Genomic DNA, 15,993 nt, shown 5'->3' on the forward strand with positions numbered 1-15,993 from the left:
GCCTTTGTGTGTGCATAGTATTAGGTGATAGTTTCCATCTACCTTGTGGATATGTTCTTGGGTTTGCTTCCATTGCCCGTTGTTGCCACCATGGTCCTCTCCTGAGACTCTTGTACATGGGAAGGGGTGGCATTATACCAGGAGAGCTGTCTGTGCTGCAGAGCTCTTCAGTATTCCCATGCACACTTAATACACTTCTTTGTGGTCTCCTCTGTATTACCTGTTGAGGTCTGCCTAGCACCTGAACCTCATCTTTCCTTTATCCCCGGGCCTCATCCTGTTCAGGATGTTAGTCTCAGCTTATGGCCTCAGTGCATGATTCTGCCTTTCCTGGAAGGCCTTTTGGCTGGGTGTGTGCAAAGCCTTAAGGGCTGGGCAGACACAGTGTCTTCTGGTCTCATGGTCTCACAATCCTGTATGTAATCTGTGAACCCTTTTACAGCCCGACTGGAGAAGTTTTCCTTCTGAGATGTTCCCCAAATGGTGTTCCCTCTCTTAGGTAAAGGATTGTGTCAACTGATTATAGGCCTTATTAAGGCAGCTTTAATGGTTTGCTGTATAATCTGTTTTCTCTGCTTACAAACCCACTAAGTTTACCAAGCTGTTCTACTTCAAATAAATATATAATTGTAATTTTAAATATTACATCCTGTAATAAATTGCTTGTTTTTTTTTTAAGGTACATTTGTATTTATGCCATTTATTCCCACTTTTATGGTTTACCAGATGAGAGCTTTATGCCTATAAAAGTGTAGCAGAAAAGCAATTCTTTTCTGCTCTCTAAATTTTTTCATTTTTGGCATATATCCATGTGCCATCATGGCTTCGGCCTTCAGCTTTCATTCAAGCTGAGTCTTGCCCCTTGTCTTTAGATTGCTCCATGAAATGAAGGTTTTTTCCACCTCACATCAAGAGCCAGGTGTATTGTTTGTAAACATTGTATGTAGGTTTTTCAATTGTTTGTAACTGATGTATGTCACTTGAATAATTTTTAATATTACATTATTTGCTACAGATTTAAGGGTTGAAGGTTATGTGCTTTCTAGAGAAGTAGTGATGGTATAGATGCATGAATATAAGCCAGCCTGGGCTTAGTTTAAGAAAAAGTGAAATGTATAGTTTATTCTTATTGTTTAAGCCAATGGGAATAAAGTTATGTGGGCATAAGAATGGTTGAAATTGAATAGTTATACATTTCCCTTTGACAAGAAATGGATTTCTGTTTCATAAAGCCATATGCACATGCAGTATTTCATGTAGTCAGCCCTTGTCTTTCTTTGACTAATTTGGATAACTGTAAGTTGATTGCATTAAAAGAAACTCAGAAAGCTGAAAAACTGATGCTTAATTTTAGGGCTTAGTTGCTACGGGCTAGGCCTGTGTTTTTCTGCCTCCACACTTAAGGTGCACAGGGAGCTCCTATTGCTTGAAATGGGCCCCCTGTGAGCCACCACTGCAAGGCTGTGGGACTGCGAGATGGCTGGCTGGAGCCACCTGAACCCTGGGTGTGGCAGCGTTAGCCTGCACAGGACCGGATCATTTCTGATGAGAGCATGCTAGGTAGCAGTAGTTGTGTTGGTAGGAGTGCATACTTTGAGAAGATACCTTACGTGTGTATATGTGTGAATACAGAAAACATCGGAGCAGTGTGGGACCAAGCAAACCTGTTTCCCAACCTCGGCGGAACATCGTAGGCTGCAGGATTCAGCATGGGTGGAAGGAAGGGAATGGCCCTGTCACCCAGTGGAAAGGAACCGTTCTGGACCAGGTGCCTGTAAACCCTTCTTTGTATCTTATAAAATACGATGGATTTGACTGTGTTTATGGACTAGAACTTAATAAAGATGAAAGAGTTTCTGCGCTTGAAGTCCTCCCTGATAGAGTTGGTAAGTTCTCTTTACTATTTGTGTGTTATATGCTTTAAAAAGGATTTCTGAAATGGATGCTTTTTGATTATTTGCATTACTGGTATTTTGTCTTTTTATTGGAGAATAAGTACTTCTGATACATATTTAAATCAGTCACCTAAGACCATGAAAACTGCTGAACAGATGTCCTGAAACCACAGTTCAGAGGAACTGTGAGGGATATAAAGATGTATAAAATTGTTCCCTAAGAAGTTGACAATCTAATAATTTTTAATATGATTATTTCCCACATTTTGCTCACAGTTTATCTGGACTCTGATGGGTAAGAGTATTTCTCATTAGCTCAAATATTCAGTATACTTATTTTATCATACAGTAGTTAAGAAAAATTTCATGTGTTTATTTTAGAATCTTTTAGGTGAAGTGTATCTTTCATTGTATATTATTACAAAAGTGATCATTGCACTTAACCAATGCATGTGAATTTTATCATATTTTTAAGGGTTTGTTTTGCAAGGTTTGTGGGAAATGAATGGCTTTTTTCCTTTTTTTTTTAATGACAGCCTCAGTTTATTTTTTATATACACAGATGGTCATAGGAGCTATGAATGACTTTAAATGTCATATGAATCAGTTTTGCCTTGCATACCTTAGGCATAATGACTGGTTTTATTTTTAAGAATAAAGTAAAATAGGTTTTATTTTTAAGAGCAATAGAATACTCCCAAATGAATGTTCCTTTCTTCAGAGTATTTGCATTTTTACAGTGATGCTGCCATTGCCTGAATCTGGTTTATGTTTTTGTAATTGTCCTTTAAAAGCCTGTATTTTTATAAATATAGCTTCAGCAGTTCTGTACCTGGAGGATAGAATTTTGGAATCAGATTGTCAAGGGAAGAAGCTTACCCAGTCCCCTGTCCCTTTGTTTTTACCGTTGTGTTCCTGGGACAATGCTTCCCCATCAGGTTAAGTTCAGCAGAGCAGCAAGTTACTTTTTAATCTTCGCTTTAGATAGCAGAAGTTGTCTTTACTCATCCTATATAAATATAGTTCTATTTTCACAGAAGTCTGTCTTTAAATTTGTGTTTTTAACTACAGGCAACTAATTGTGTAATAGTAAATCTTTGGCATTTTAAATTTTATCTCTTTTAAGTGACTGAACAAATTGTTCCTTGTGAGGCATGTCCTCTTTCCTCTTGATCTTGAGAGCAGTCCATTTCCCACATCAGAAACTAGCAGGGAAGAATCTTCCCTTCAGGGCTTAAAAAGTACCCTCACTTTTATATCAATTATTTGTGCTCATTAATTATCATAATTCTTTTTCTGACCCCTTCAAGGGCAAGACTGCTAGCTTATTTGAGATTTTACTGCATTCTTCCACATGACCTATGTTAGTTCTTTTGTGATCATAGAGCAAAAATACTTAGCTTGATTTATTAAAAAACAGTGATTTTACCAACCAAGATATCCAGAAATATATGAGTGTATCTGGTGATGAGATTTAAGGGTTTATTAATGTTCTTCTTTCTAGTTCAATTTTCAAAAGGAAATCCAAAGGCCTGTTTGCAAAGCAGCAGTATGTTATATGCCTAATATAATTATCAGTTAATTATAGTATTCCCTGTGATACTTTATTCTGAAAAGTTATTTGGACTTCATTTATATTCCATGTAGAAATAAAATGGTTTTTCCTAATTTGCTTTAGGCAGTACATTTAAGTTAGTTTTGTTTTCCATAACCTTAAGCTAAAGGTGAGAGAAAGTGACATCACAGAGTACTGATTCCCAAAGTGTGGTCTAGGACTGTTGACGTTCCCTGAAGCATATTCATGTACCTTATGAGATCAAAATTCATAATAATCTTAAGGTATAATTTGCCTTTATCACTCTCATCCTTTCACAGTTATATACTGAGGTTTCCAAAGATCTGCATAGCTCAGTGAATGTATTTTTGATACGAACAGTGCATGATGTTACCAAATCATGTATTGGTGAAAGATCCGTTCAAAGACCAACAGGTTTTTTTTGTTGTTATGGTAAAAAAACACAAAACATTAAATTTTTTTTCCTTCCCTGCCCCCCCCACCCCAAAACATTAAATTTACTGCCATAACTGTTTTCAAGTGTACAGTTCAGAGATGTTAAGTATATTCACATTGTTATGGAATAGATTTCCACATTTTTTTATTTTGCAATTCTTTCCTCATTAAACAACTCATTTTCCCCCTCCCACCAGCCTCTGTACCTACCATCCTGTTCCTGTGAATATGATAACTTTAGGTACATCATAAGTAGAGTTATGTTGTATTGCTTTTCTGTGACTAGATTCTTGCCCTTAGCATAGCGTCCTCAAGGTTCATTCATGTTGTAGCATGTGACAGGATTTCCTTCCTTTCTGCTGCTGCTTCTAAGTCGCTTCAGTCGTGTCCAACTCTGCGACCCCTCAGGCGGCAGCCCACCAGGCTCCGCCATCCCTGGGATTCTCCAGGCAAAGGCTGAGTGATATACCATTGTATGTGTATACCACATTTTTCCCCATTCATCCTTGATTGGACTCTTGGTGGGTTCCTTCTTCCAGGGCTATTGTGAATAGTGCTGCTATGACATGGATGTACAAATATGTCTTCAAGCACTGCTTTCAGTTCTTTTGGGCATTTACCCTGAAGTGGAATCATACAGCAATTTTGTTTTGAGGTGCCTGTATACGTACTGTTTTTCCATAGTGTCCATTAACATTTTACAGTCCCACCAACAGTGCATAAGGATTTCAATTTCTCATCTTCCCCAGTATTTGTTATTTTCTGTTGGTTTTGCTTTTTGACCATTCATATGTCATCTTTGCAGAAATACCTGTTCCTTTGCCCACATTTTTTGATTGGATTATTTCAGTTTGTTTTGTTTGTTGCAGAGTTATAGGAATTCTTTATGTATTCTGCAGACGAATTTTAATTTAATAGTTTGACAGAAGGTTATTGATAATGATTTCAGATTCTACAGTGCAATTAGCCTTTAAGGAAAATCAAGACTTGCTGAGTTTTGATGTGATATCAGAGAAGAATATCTAGAATTATTTGAAAAGACAAATAAAATACTTTTTCAACAGCATATCTTTGTGATTTTAAATGTCAACTAAAAGTACATGCAAAAAAGATTGAATATTGAAACAGATATGAGTCTAGCTGCCTGTTTCTAAAGCTAGATATATATAAAAATTTTGTTAGAAAATAGTTATTTTTCCTTAAAAGTGTATTTCTGTGGGTATCTTAAAATATCTTTAGATACATCATTTATAATTTTTAAAATAGTTGATACTGATATTTATCATCCATATAAACAAATACTTAAAAATTTTAGGAGTCCTGAGATCAGAAAGTTTGATACCTTCTGGTTTGGAGAAACTGGTGAGATTTTGCTTTAGTGTTGTGCAGCAGAGAATCTGTTGTTTTTGGGAATTATTGCACATGTAAACAAAACTACCATTTGTATTTACAGTGTCTTTCTGATAAAATTGAATAGCAGTATCTTTAAACAAAAATAGAAGCTCTCATGAATGAGATAGGAGTGCCTTTTTTTCCTTAAAGAATTATCTGAAATATGAAGAATGGAAAAATCTTAACATCAATAGATTCCTCCATAATTATCTCAGTATTAAAAAAGAAAAGAAGCTTGTCATTTTTCACCTGTGTTCCTAACGACAATCTAGAACAACCTGCTTTTCCTCTGAAATAATTAATTCACACAGCAGTGTTGAACCCATATGATCACAGTATTGAAAATAAGATGGGAAAGGCCTCTGCTGTCATCACTGTGCAGTCTAAAAACAAATAAACAAACATGTAAAACAAGATGATTATAGTTAGTGGTGAATGTCCTTAAGAAATAAAACTCAGGTGACCGAGCGGTGGGGCACTTTTCATTACATGGTGCTAGAGAGCCTCAGGGAGGACACCTGCTCAGGAAGAGCCAGGCCCTGAGGATGTGGGGGCCATGGTCAGCCCAAGGGCATCCCAGAAAAAGATGCCCATGCTGCTGAGGTGTAGGCAGTAGGAGGGAGGTGACAGAACAGGAGAGCAGAGGACCAGCAGGGAATGATGGCTGAGGGGCTTTGGCTCTGGAGAAACAGTTTGTTATTCAGATTATGAAAGGAAAATGCTGGAGTATTTTAAGCAAATGATCAACATGATCTGGTGTAACTGCCACAAATACCACTCTGATTACTGTAAAAAATAGATTGTAGGGGCAAGAGTAAAAACCTATGCCTTGAAGGTTAATATCTTGATTTTAATAAATGACCATTTTTTAAATGTAAATGTAAGGGGAAGGTGAGTGAAAGTTACATAGGGACAATACTAATTTGGGAACTTTTCTGTAAGTTTATAATTAATAATTTAAAAAAATTATTGTAACCAAAATACTTTATACCTTGAATAAACAGCTAAAATTTTTAATTAAGTACAGTGCCAAGAGCAGATGAATTCAAAGAAAAACAGATTCTCTCAGTAACATGACTTTGGGGCATAGTAATTCCATGGAATCCATCCTGGGCGGGGTCAGTAATGTGAATTTGGTGGTTGTCCTTCATACAGCCCTCCACATGATTCTGAAGCCTGATAGTGTATTTCAGAATCATTTCTTTGAGTAAGTTCAGTCTTCACAGTGCATATTTTGTAAATCATCGTTTGCTTTTTTCATCCCTAGCAACATCTCGAATCAGTGATGCGCACCTAGCTGACACAATGATTGGCAAAGCAGTGGAGCACATGTTTGAGACAGAGGATGGCTCTAAAGACGAGTGGAGGGGAATGGTCTTAGCACGCGCCCCTATCATGAACACATGGTTTTACATCACCTATGAGAAAGATCCTGTCTTATACATGTACCAGCTCTTAGATGATTATAAAGAAGGCGACCTTCGTATTATGCCCGATTCTAGTAAGTATAAATCGACAGCTTTTACTTTTGATACTTCAAAAGGAATTTGAATTTCAAAACAAGGTCTTTGATTAATTCTTACGGGGATACATTTGAAATATTTAATTATTAGGGATAAGTGATTGTTTTAGTTAGGTTGTAAAATTATTCACCCTCTTGTCAAGAATATTTTCCTTTCCCTGTTCTGAACTTTGGGTTTTTATATGAATAGAATATATAATTTGGGATCCTTTAACTGGCTTCTTTAACTCAGCTTAGTGTTTTCAAGGCTCATCCATGTTGTCGTGTGTGTCCATACTTCATTTCTTTTAACGCCCAAATACAACTCCATTGAGTAGATATACTATATTTTGTTTATTCGTTCGTCTCTGAACTTGCCTTTTTGAATCTAGCCATCCTGGTGGTAGTAAAATGATACCTCATTGTGATTTTGGTTTTCATATTTTTGATGACTAAAGTTGTCAAGTATCTTTTCTTGTGTTACTGGCCTTTGGTTTGTCTTGTTTGGAGAAATCTATTCATGGTCTTGGCCTGCAGTCTCAGTTCTGCTGTCTTTTTGTTACTGAGTTAGAGGCAGTAGTCTAGGTACAATTTTCTTGTTAGATGCATGACTTGCAGATACTTTTCTCTCCTCAGAGTTGTCTTTTTACTTTCTTGATAGCCTTCTTTGAAGTACAAAAGTTTTTAATTTTATGACATCCAAGTTGTCTGTTTTTCCTTCTGTTGCCCATGCTTTTTTAGTCATATCTAATAATCCCTTGCTAAGTCTAAGGTTATAAAGATTTACCTCATGTCTTCTAGAAGCCTTGAATATGTTGGGCTTTAACTCTTACTTGGATCTTTGATACATTTTGAGTTAATTTTTGTTTATGATGTGATGTCAGGTCCAACTTCATTCTTTAAGTTTTAAAATCAAGAAGTGTGAATCTTCCTTCTTTTCTTTCAGAATTGTTTTGGCTGTTCTTTACAATTTCATATAAATTTTAGAATCAGCTTGTCGGTTTCTGCAAAGAAGTCAGCTGAGATTGTGTTAAGATATTATGTTGAATCTCTCGGTCAGTTTGGCATGAGAGTATTGCCATCGTAACAATGTCAAGCTATTGACCCGTGAGCATGGGGTGTTTCTTCATTCATTGAGATTTTTTTTTTCTGTGAATAATGTTTTGTAGTTTTCTAAGCTTTGCACTTTTTAAATGTATTCCTAAGTATTTCATTCTTTTTGATGCTGTTGTGATTAGAATTATTTTCTTAATTTCACTTTTAGGTAAGCCTTTTTTTTTTTTTAACTACTCAATAGCTTTTCCTTAAACACATGAAGTCTTGGCCTTAGACAAATGTGGCTGATAGACAATGGATATATTAACAGTGTGATATCCTCTCCTTGTTTTTGTGTGTGTGTGTGTGTTTTTTTTTTAAGCTCTCCCTTTGAACATGCTGCTCAGTGAACCCACTCATGGTCATCTGGCCCTGACTTCTGCCTTCTTAGAGGGTTTTTTTTTTTTTTTTTTGGTTTCCCCTAGTTTGTGTATATTTGTTATAAGTGTATAATGGAAAGTGTTTATATAGGCAAAAATTTAGTGATGAGAGCATTCCTTAAAAGCTTTTCTCCAACCTATATGAAATTTTTAACGTTTTTGTAGAGAAAGGCCTAAAGCAGGTGCTGTTGACTTGATAATAGAAAGTATGGGGTCATTTGCACATTATCCATTGCCTGTACTGACCATGTCTTTATCCTCTCACTCCTTTCTTTTGAGTGGTATGCAAGTTTATTTGCTGTTACAATCTCTGATGATGTTCTGGTACAAAGAGCTCCATGGCGGCCTTTGTTTGAGTCTCTTGCTTCATTCATGGTTACTATAAAACGTATGGCACTCATGTATATGGGATTTCTTCATCCATATGAGGTGCCATGAAAGTGTGGTGTGGTACGATGCTGCTACTTGACGGAAGAGCGCTATTGAAGAAGCGTTCAGCTTGGATTTCCTCTTTACTCCTCCAGAACTGATAACATGCTCATGTGGATTATTTGTATTATGTGAGATCAGAATTGCAGGTTCTGGATTATATCATTCAGTGAGAGAATTTATTGTAATCAAAGAGCAAACTGCTGTTAATGTAAATACAAGATATGGTCCAGACCAAGATACATGTGGAAATTAAAAGGCGCACTGCTACTAGTGTGTCAGGATGGCTGGCATAAGCATGGACAACCAGGATACCTGGTCGTCCTACTTGCAGGCTCTCTGTTGCTCCATAGGAAAGGAGCAACAAAGTTACTCAGGACCAGTAAGGGGTTTCTTAAAATAAAAATGCAGCTGCCTAGCGCCATCCCCTTGCCAGCCCCCTTTCCCCTTTGTACATTGTTTCTTTGTTGTTGATAGTGATAATTTGCTCTCATTTTCATGTGTTTTCCTAGAATTTACAGAGTTCTTGTTAGGTCATAGGGTGAGCAATGTTTTCCAACACTCAAGATTTTCTTAGGGACTTTTTAAAACTGTTCAGGTGCCCCGTTCATCCTCTCAGATTCAGTTCCACTCACCTAGCACCTGTTTTTATAGCATGAGAAATCTCTTTTATTTTGAAACTGGGTTAGGAGGACCATGTGTAATGAAATGAAGTTGAGGCAAAAAAGCTTTAAGGAGTCCCAAGATAAGGCAGGGATTCTTAGGCATTTTAAGTGTGTACTACATTCTCAGCAATCCCAGTAGGCATTGTCTGCTTTAAAATCATTTCAAAGTAAAGCAAGAATTCCACTGAAAGGAATTAGATTTATTATGTATTTTTGGCTGCATCAGGTCTCAGTTGTGGCGTGTGAGATCTTCCTTGTGAAATGTGCAGGCTTCTCTCTGGTTGTAGTATGCAAGCTCCAGAGCCTGTGGTCTCTAGTTGCAGCACCCATGGGCTTTAGTTGGCCTGTGACTTGTGGGATCTTTGTTACCTGACCAGAGATCAAACCCGCATCCCCTGCATTGGAAGGTGGATTCTCAACCACTGGACCACCAGGGAAATCACCAGTGCAGACTAATTTTTAAGAAGTTATAAAACATAATAATTGTAAATCAGCCTCATGGCTCAGAGGTTAAAGTGTCTGCCTGCAATGTGGGAGACCTGGGTTTGATCCCTGGGTCAGGAAGATCCCCTGGAGAAGGAAATGGCAACCTACTCCAGTATTCTTGCCTGGAGAATCCCATGGACTGAGGAGCCTGGTGGGCTCAAGTCCATAGGGTCGCAAAGAGTCGGACATGACTGAGCGACTTCACTCACTCACATGTCAATAAAATTTTTTTTTTTTTAAAGAAAGATGTTATTATAGCTGACAAGTGAACAACTTGGGGGTTGCGGCGGGGAACTGATCCCTCTGAGCAGTTGAAAATTTGCATATAACTTATGGGCAGCCCTTCATTTCTGTGATTCCTCTGTATCCATGAATTCAACCAACTGCAGATCTGTTTACTGTTGGGAAGAAATCCCGGTATAAGTAGACCCATACAGTTCAAACTCTTGTTGTTTAAGGGTGAACTGTATTTAGTTTTTTCTTGCCCTTTTCCTTCTTTTAGTCCTTATTACTTCATTAGGTAATTATAGCTATAATTAAATATGAGCCAAAGGAATTTCTGGTATGATTTTTGAAATTGTTTACATATCTAGATTTTTGTAAATAAAGTTTTATTGGCACACAGTCAAACCATTCATCTGTGTGTCATCTGTGTCGTCACAGATGTGTCATCACAGAGAGGTACAGCTGAGTAGTCGGTACAGAGACCACATGACTTCAAGCCTGCAATATTTATTGTTTGGCCATTGAAGAAAAAGTTTGCTGACTCTTGGTCTAGAAAATCAAGATGAATGCAGGATATTAAAAACATTTTTAAAAATTATTAAAATATGTGAGTTGGTGTGTATCTAAAAACTGACTCTCAATTCTTTTTTTTTTCTCCCCCCTTTAAATATAGATGATTCACCTCCAGCAGAAAGGGAACCGGGAGAAGTTGTGGACAGCCTGGTGGGCAAACAAGTGGAATATGCCAAAGAAGATGGCTCTAAAAGGACTGGCATGGTCATTCATCAAGTAGAAGCCAAACCATCTGTCTATTTCATCAAGTTTGATGATGATTTCCATATTTATGTCTACGATTTGGTGAAAACATCCTAGATGTCATCACAAACTTTACCAAATTTGTGGAACTATTAAATGTATAATTTGTAGACATAAAGACTTGATTGCTTTCCAGTTTAATGAAAGCTTAAATGTCCCTGCGAACCCACAATCTCTGCCAGCAGAACTGGTTTTGTTCTGAATCGTACAGATTTATGTGAACACAAAGCATTTTGTGTAAGGAACTCCTTCCTCTTAAAAGAAGTCTGTCTGTTTGGAAGGGAGTTACAGGCAAGTCTGGTAAAAATTAAGCTAGTATCATAGTCATTTAAAACCGTAATAGATCTTATCCACTTTCCCCTTCACTCTTAACACTTATTCTGCTGCCACAATGCAAGCATAGTTTGGTTGCATTTTTGTTACTGCCTTTTTTTTTTTAAGATATATATGTATGTATATCTCTACCTATCTATATCTGTGTGTATACATATATAATATATATATACACACACACACAGATCTGTGTACACACACACACACACACACACACTTCATTGGCAGTTCTTTGTGGATTGAGGTAGGAGTTAAATAATTTTCTCCAGTTTAACAGGAGTTCTTGACTTTATATCACTGCTGTGTATTTAAAAATTAAATCTAGGCACAGGAAGAACATGGGGACATTCAGCTTGTGTTGAAAGTCAGAAGTTCAGAGCGCCATTTCAATCCAGAGTTTTTAAACTGTAAATTCAAACATGAATCACTTGTGGGTGTTTAATGACCCACATTAGAATTTACAAAACAATTAGGAATCTACGTAAAAGGCTGCCTTTAATTCTAAGCTTTGTACATTTTTTGTTTACATTTTTTTTAATCTTAAATACTTTTTTAAAGCAAAGCCCAGGTACTTGGTCCACATTGTGTAATACTGGTGTATTTTGGATGATGCATTTGGTCCACTATTTGTACAAATTAGTACTAGTCTGGGTTTTAGTACATGGATTTAAAAGGCAACAGTATATCAGTGGTTTATGTGTATTTGGTAGGTTCCTGGAAGAACATAGTACTTTTATATTAGAAATGTAAGAATGGCATTGTTGTCTTTTACCAAGTTCTCTCAGATCCCTTTGTTATTATTACTGTTATTACTGGTGTATGATTATGGTCAGAAGGCTTTTCCCCCTCAAAGAATATCTAGACAATTAACAGCTTCAATTCCTGACACCTCTTTTGGTGCTGTGTGTTCTTGCTCATGGTGTGCTAATAATGTGGATTGATTCCAGTTGGTGGGTTGTGCCACATCAGGGTTGGTCACCTGCACTGGTTTGTGGGTGTGACTGATAGCAGCCCTTAGCCTTTGAAACCTTCCCTGCAAGGCTGTTTGAACTAAAATATAACTGCAAAAGTGGTTCGTTTAGCAGCAAAACATCAGCCTACCACTTTGTTTTGGATGATCCCTGGCAATTTGAAAGCTGGCTGGGAGAAAGATGGTTTGTGAAACCAGTCTTGTAGAGGTTGAAAATCTTACCTAAGATTTGTGCAGAAAGCTTAAATACATAGGCTGGCAATCAAACACCACATCTGTGTGACCCCTCTCGTAACTGTTCTTGATGTTAGTTTCAAGGCCATGCTGTATGTGGTTTGTATGATGCCCATTTTTGCTCAGGAAGGCTTTGCCGTGTCGTGCTGGTGTACGGTAACCTCGTGTGCCATGTAAATCCAGCACCCTGGTTCTCTGCAGTGTGCCCTCACCCAGGGTGGTCAGGGGTGAGCTTCTCCATGCAGTGAGTACCTAGGTCGTAGGTGTTCCTTCTGTGGTTGAAACAAGTGTCACACTACAGATCTATCATCTGTTCTGCTGGTGGCTCTTGTAAGAGCTCCTGCATGTGAGTCTCAAGGCTGAGCCCAGCTCCCTGAGTCCAAGAGGACACGAATGGCCAAGAGAGTGAGTTGTCCATTGTGCACGCATGAACAGGACACAGTGACAATAGGCTGAAAAACAAAGTCCTTTGGTGGTATCTTGAGGGTTGGATCAGTTGAAACAATTCTTGCATTACTCAATGACTTGCATTGTGGTTTTTCTGCAAGTACCTTTAGGAACTTTTAATATACCACATGATCTGCCACTCTCTAGATAAATGTGACATGTGATTTGTTATTATTATTTTAATCATTGTTCCATTTATTGCCTTTAGGGTTGAAGGAAGGGGAAGGGGTTTTATGTTGTTATTTTCCCTTTTTTTTTTCATTCTTTTTCTTTTGGTGGCTTAAACCACACTTCCTGATGCCGTGACTAACTCTGCTTCCCAGCTGAGTATTTCAGGCTTCGTTTAGGCTCATGTTTCAGATCTGCATGCATTGCTTGCATTTTCCTGGTATCGGAATGTTGGTTCCTTGTTCTAGGAATACAACATTAATTTCCAAAATTATCATGGGACTTGTGACAACACAAGACATGAATCTCTGTATAAAATGTATTGGCCTTTCTCATTGACCTGCTATAGTATTATTGTGTCGTGTGTGTGCGTGTGTGATGTCTGGCTGCCACGTAAAGCTTCAAAGGAAGACCTTAAAAGCAGACCATCCTTTTTTGCATGCTCTATTCTAAGTAGAATGTTCAATGTAACTAACTAAAATTGCATGTTAAATATATTTAGGTTTTTTGTTTTCTATCTTTGTTTTTATTTGTTTTCAGTTTCTGTATATTTGCTTAACTGTGCTGTTTTAGTGGTTGTAGGATATAAATGCACTGGTGAAGCAAATGTAGTGCCAACAGAAGGTGATTTTCCTGTTGTGTATGTCTTGCAGCATTTGAAGGGACTGTGCATTCTTAAAACAATCACAGTTGCTTCTAAACCAGATTTCATTTCTATTATTGTTTTACGTGCCAAACCCCGAAGTGCATTGGGCTTGAATCTCTGAACGCCGTGGACCCATTAGAAGACTGTTTTGATTGTCACAAATTGTAGTGCCTGAAAACATTATCAAGCTGATTGTCTTAAAAAAAGAAAGTTCTCCAAAGACAAAACAGGAATAATTATTATAACAGAAAACAATTATGGTTGAAATGTCTGTGGTTCCTTGGAAATGCTGCGCTTTTTGTATTTTCCATCATTAGTGCAGTTGAACGAATGTGTATAGTTCAGAGGTCTTCGTGTTCGCATTTTAAAATTAGGTAAATGACCTCATCTTTCAAGCTTGAATTCATTTTTAATTTTAATTTTATTTTATACAATGTGTAGACAGTTCCCTGTTCTCTGCATTTAGAAGTATAAACAATATAAAGCTGTTAATTCTGTAAGTAATTTTTATAATTATGATGTAACTCTATCCTATCCTTAAAACATTTAAAATAAACCCTTTATGTGCAACTTTTGACTGCAAATTTTGTGCTTATGAGCAGACTGTGATGTGTTAAAACTGCTTCTGTGAAAAGAGTTTTTGAAGTTTTACTTGAAGACTTAAGTAACCTTTTTCCCTCTTTTCACCAGTGTAAATGTCAGGTATACATATAGGAACAAAAAGAAGTAGAATTTTTATTTGAATGATAATTAATACTACCTAAGAAGAAAAGGGGCAGTAATCAGTAGCCCCAATATATTATATAGTCCAGAGTATTAAACTTCATGATTAACAATTAATAAGAAATTTCAGTTTGTCATAAAATTTTAAACTTAAAAGAATTGTTTCAAATAGGATTAAATAATGTGTTTTATAGTTTCATATCTTTTCTTGCTGTAATTGCATATTGTTTTTATTAATACTTAAGTAACAATTAGATTCTGTAGTGAAAAATCTTCATTTTAAGCACCAAGGCATATAAGTACTGAAACTGTATGTACCCTGTTTTATCTTCCTGGATAATTTTATCAGAGGAAAAAGTAGAATTTATGGTATTCCTATACTTAATTAGATTTTTTTTTTTTTAATGTTACCCTCTTTGGCCCAAGGATCTGTGGTTAAAGCTGGGATGGGACAGGTCACCTTTCCTGCTGGCAGAGTGGCTGGCATGGCAGCCACAGTGGCCACTGCCAAGGCCATGGCCAGGGGGATGCAGGGTCACCGCTTGGGCTCTGGTGGGAGGAGCCACAGACAGACACGGGGAGGAGATGGACCTGGAAGCATAGGTGTTCCCCCTGAGTGAGATCTTAGAGTCTTCTTCCTGGAGGTAAATCACGCATTGCAGTAACTGAAGGTGCAGCTCCGGAAATATTTTTTCCCCAAAATAACAAGGCAGGCGTAGTCTGAAGGTGGGCGGTTGCTGGCTGCTACTTGTAAACTGAAGAACTGAGTCTAAAGCAGTCACCACTGGAGGAGAATTGCAGGGGTGGGCGCGCTTTCCACTGTTTCTTCATTCGGCACTGTCAGCTCTGTGATGATAAAAGCATTTGACACTAATAAAGCACTAGCAAAAGTGCTTAATAAGTACCTTACCAAGCACTTTCCACCCAGTTCATTTAGTGCTTTTTGTTTTGGTTGTGTGTTTTGTTTTGCTGTTGGCTTGTGTGTGTGTGTGTGTGTGTGTGTGTGTGTGTGTGTTTTACCATGCCACGCAGCATGTGGGATCTTAGTTCCCCAGCCAGAGACTGAACCTATGCCCCCTGAAGTGGAAGCACTGAATCTGAATTGCTCAACTGCCAGGGAATGCCCTTCATTTCATTCTTAATCCTGTGAAGAAGGCATGATGTTTTTTCATGTTGTGCTTATCTAAAAGAGATGAGGGTGGGGCCCCTTGTCCAGGATTACAGAAGCAAAGGAAACTCGGACCCCCAACACTGTGTCAAGACTGCAGGCTGCTTCATTCTTGCATCGGAATTACTTCAGTGGAGTGATTAAGTCACTAGAAAGCTATGTCTCTTCAGAAAGCTATGTAGAAAGCTATGCCTCTTTATAGTGAGAATTATAACCCAAAATGACAGCTAATAAAAGATACAAAAATATCTATTATTTAGAGAGAGAGTATACGGGAAATATTTTAACAATTTCCAACACGAGAATATAGGTACTATTTTATATTTTCAAGACACTTCAAACATTAAATTAATAGCCCTATTAAACCTGGACTCCTATCTAATTAGAGTAATTAGTTTGTCATTCATAG

General features: G+C 37.5%; 1 protein-coding gene across 20 annotated transcripts in view; it reads left to right on the plus strand.

The window, feature by feature from the left end:
* SPIN1 (spindlin 1) overlaps nt 1-14,263 on the plus strand; it is an 82,019-nt gene extending 67,756 nt beyond the window's left edge. For all 20 annotated transcript variants that reach the window (XM_060409025.1, XM_042242964.2, XM_060409016.1 and 17 more), the window contains 3 exons: nt 1,633-1,886; nt 6,566-6,799; nt 10,753-14,263. In XM_060409025.1, the coding sequence (XP_060265008.1) occupies nt 1,633-1,886; nt 6,566-6,799; nt 10,753-10,952 (688 nt within the window). In that variant the 3' untranslated portion in view covers nt 10,953-14,263. The remainder of the gene's footprint in view (nt 1-1,632; nt 1,887-6,565; nt 6,800-10,752) is intronic.
* The last annotated feature ends 1,730 nt before the right edge of the window (nt 14,264-15,993 follow it).

The sequence above is a fragment of the Ovis aries genome, chromosome 2, assembly GCF_016772045.2.
Source record: "Ovis aries strain OAR_USU_Benz2616 breed Rambouillet chromosome 2, ARS-UI_Ramb_v3.0, whole genome shotgun sequence".
Taxonomy (NCBI): Eukaryota; Metazoa; Chordata; class Mammalia; order Artiodactyla; family Bovidae; genus Ovis; species Ovis aries.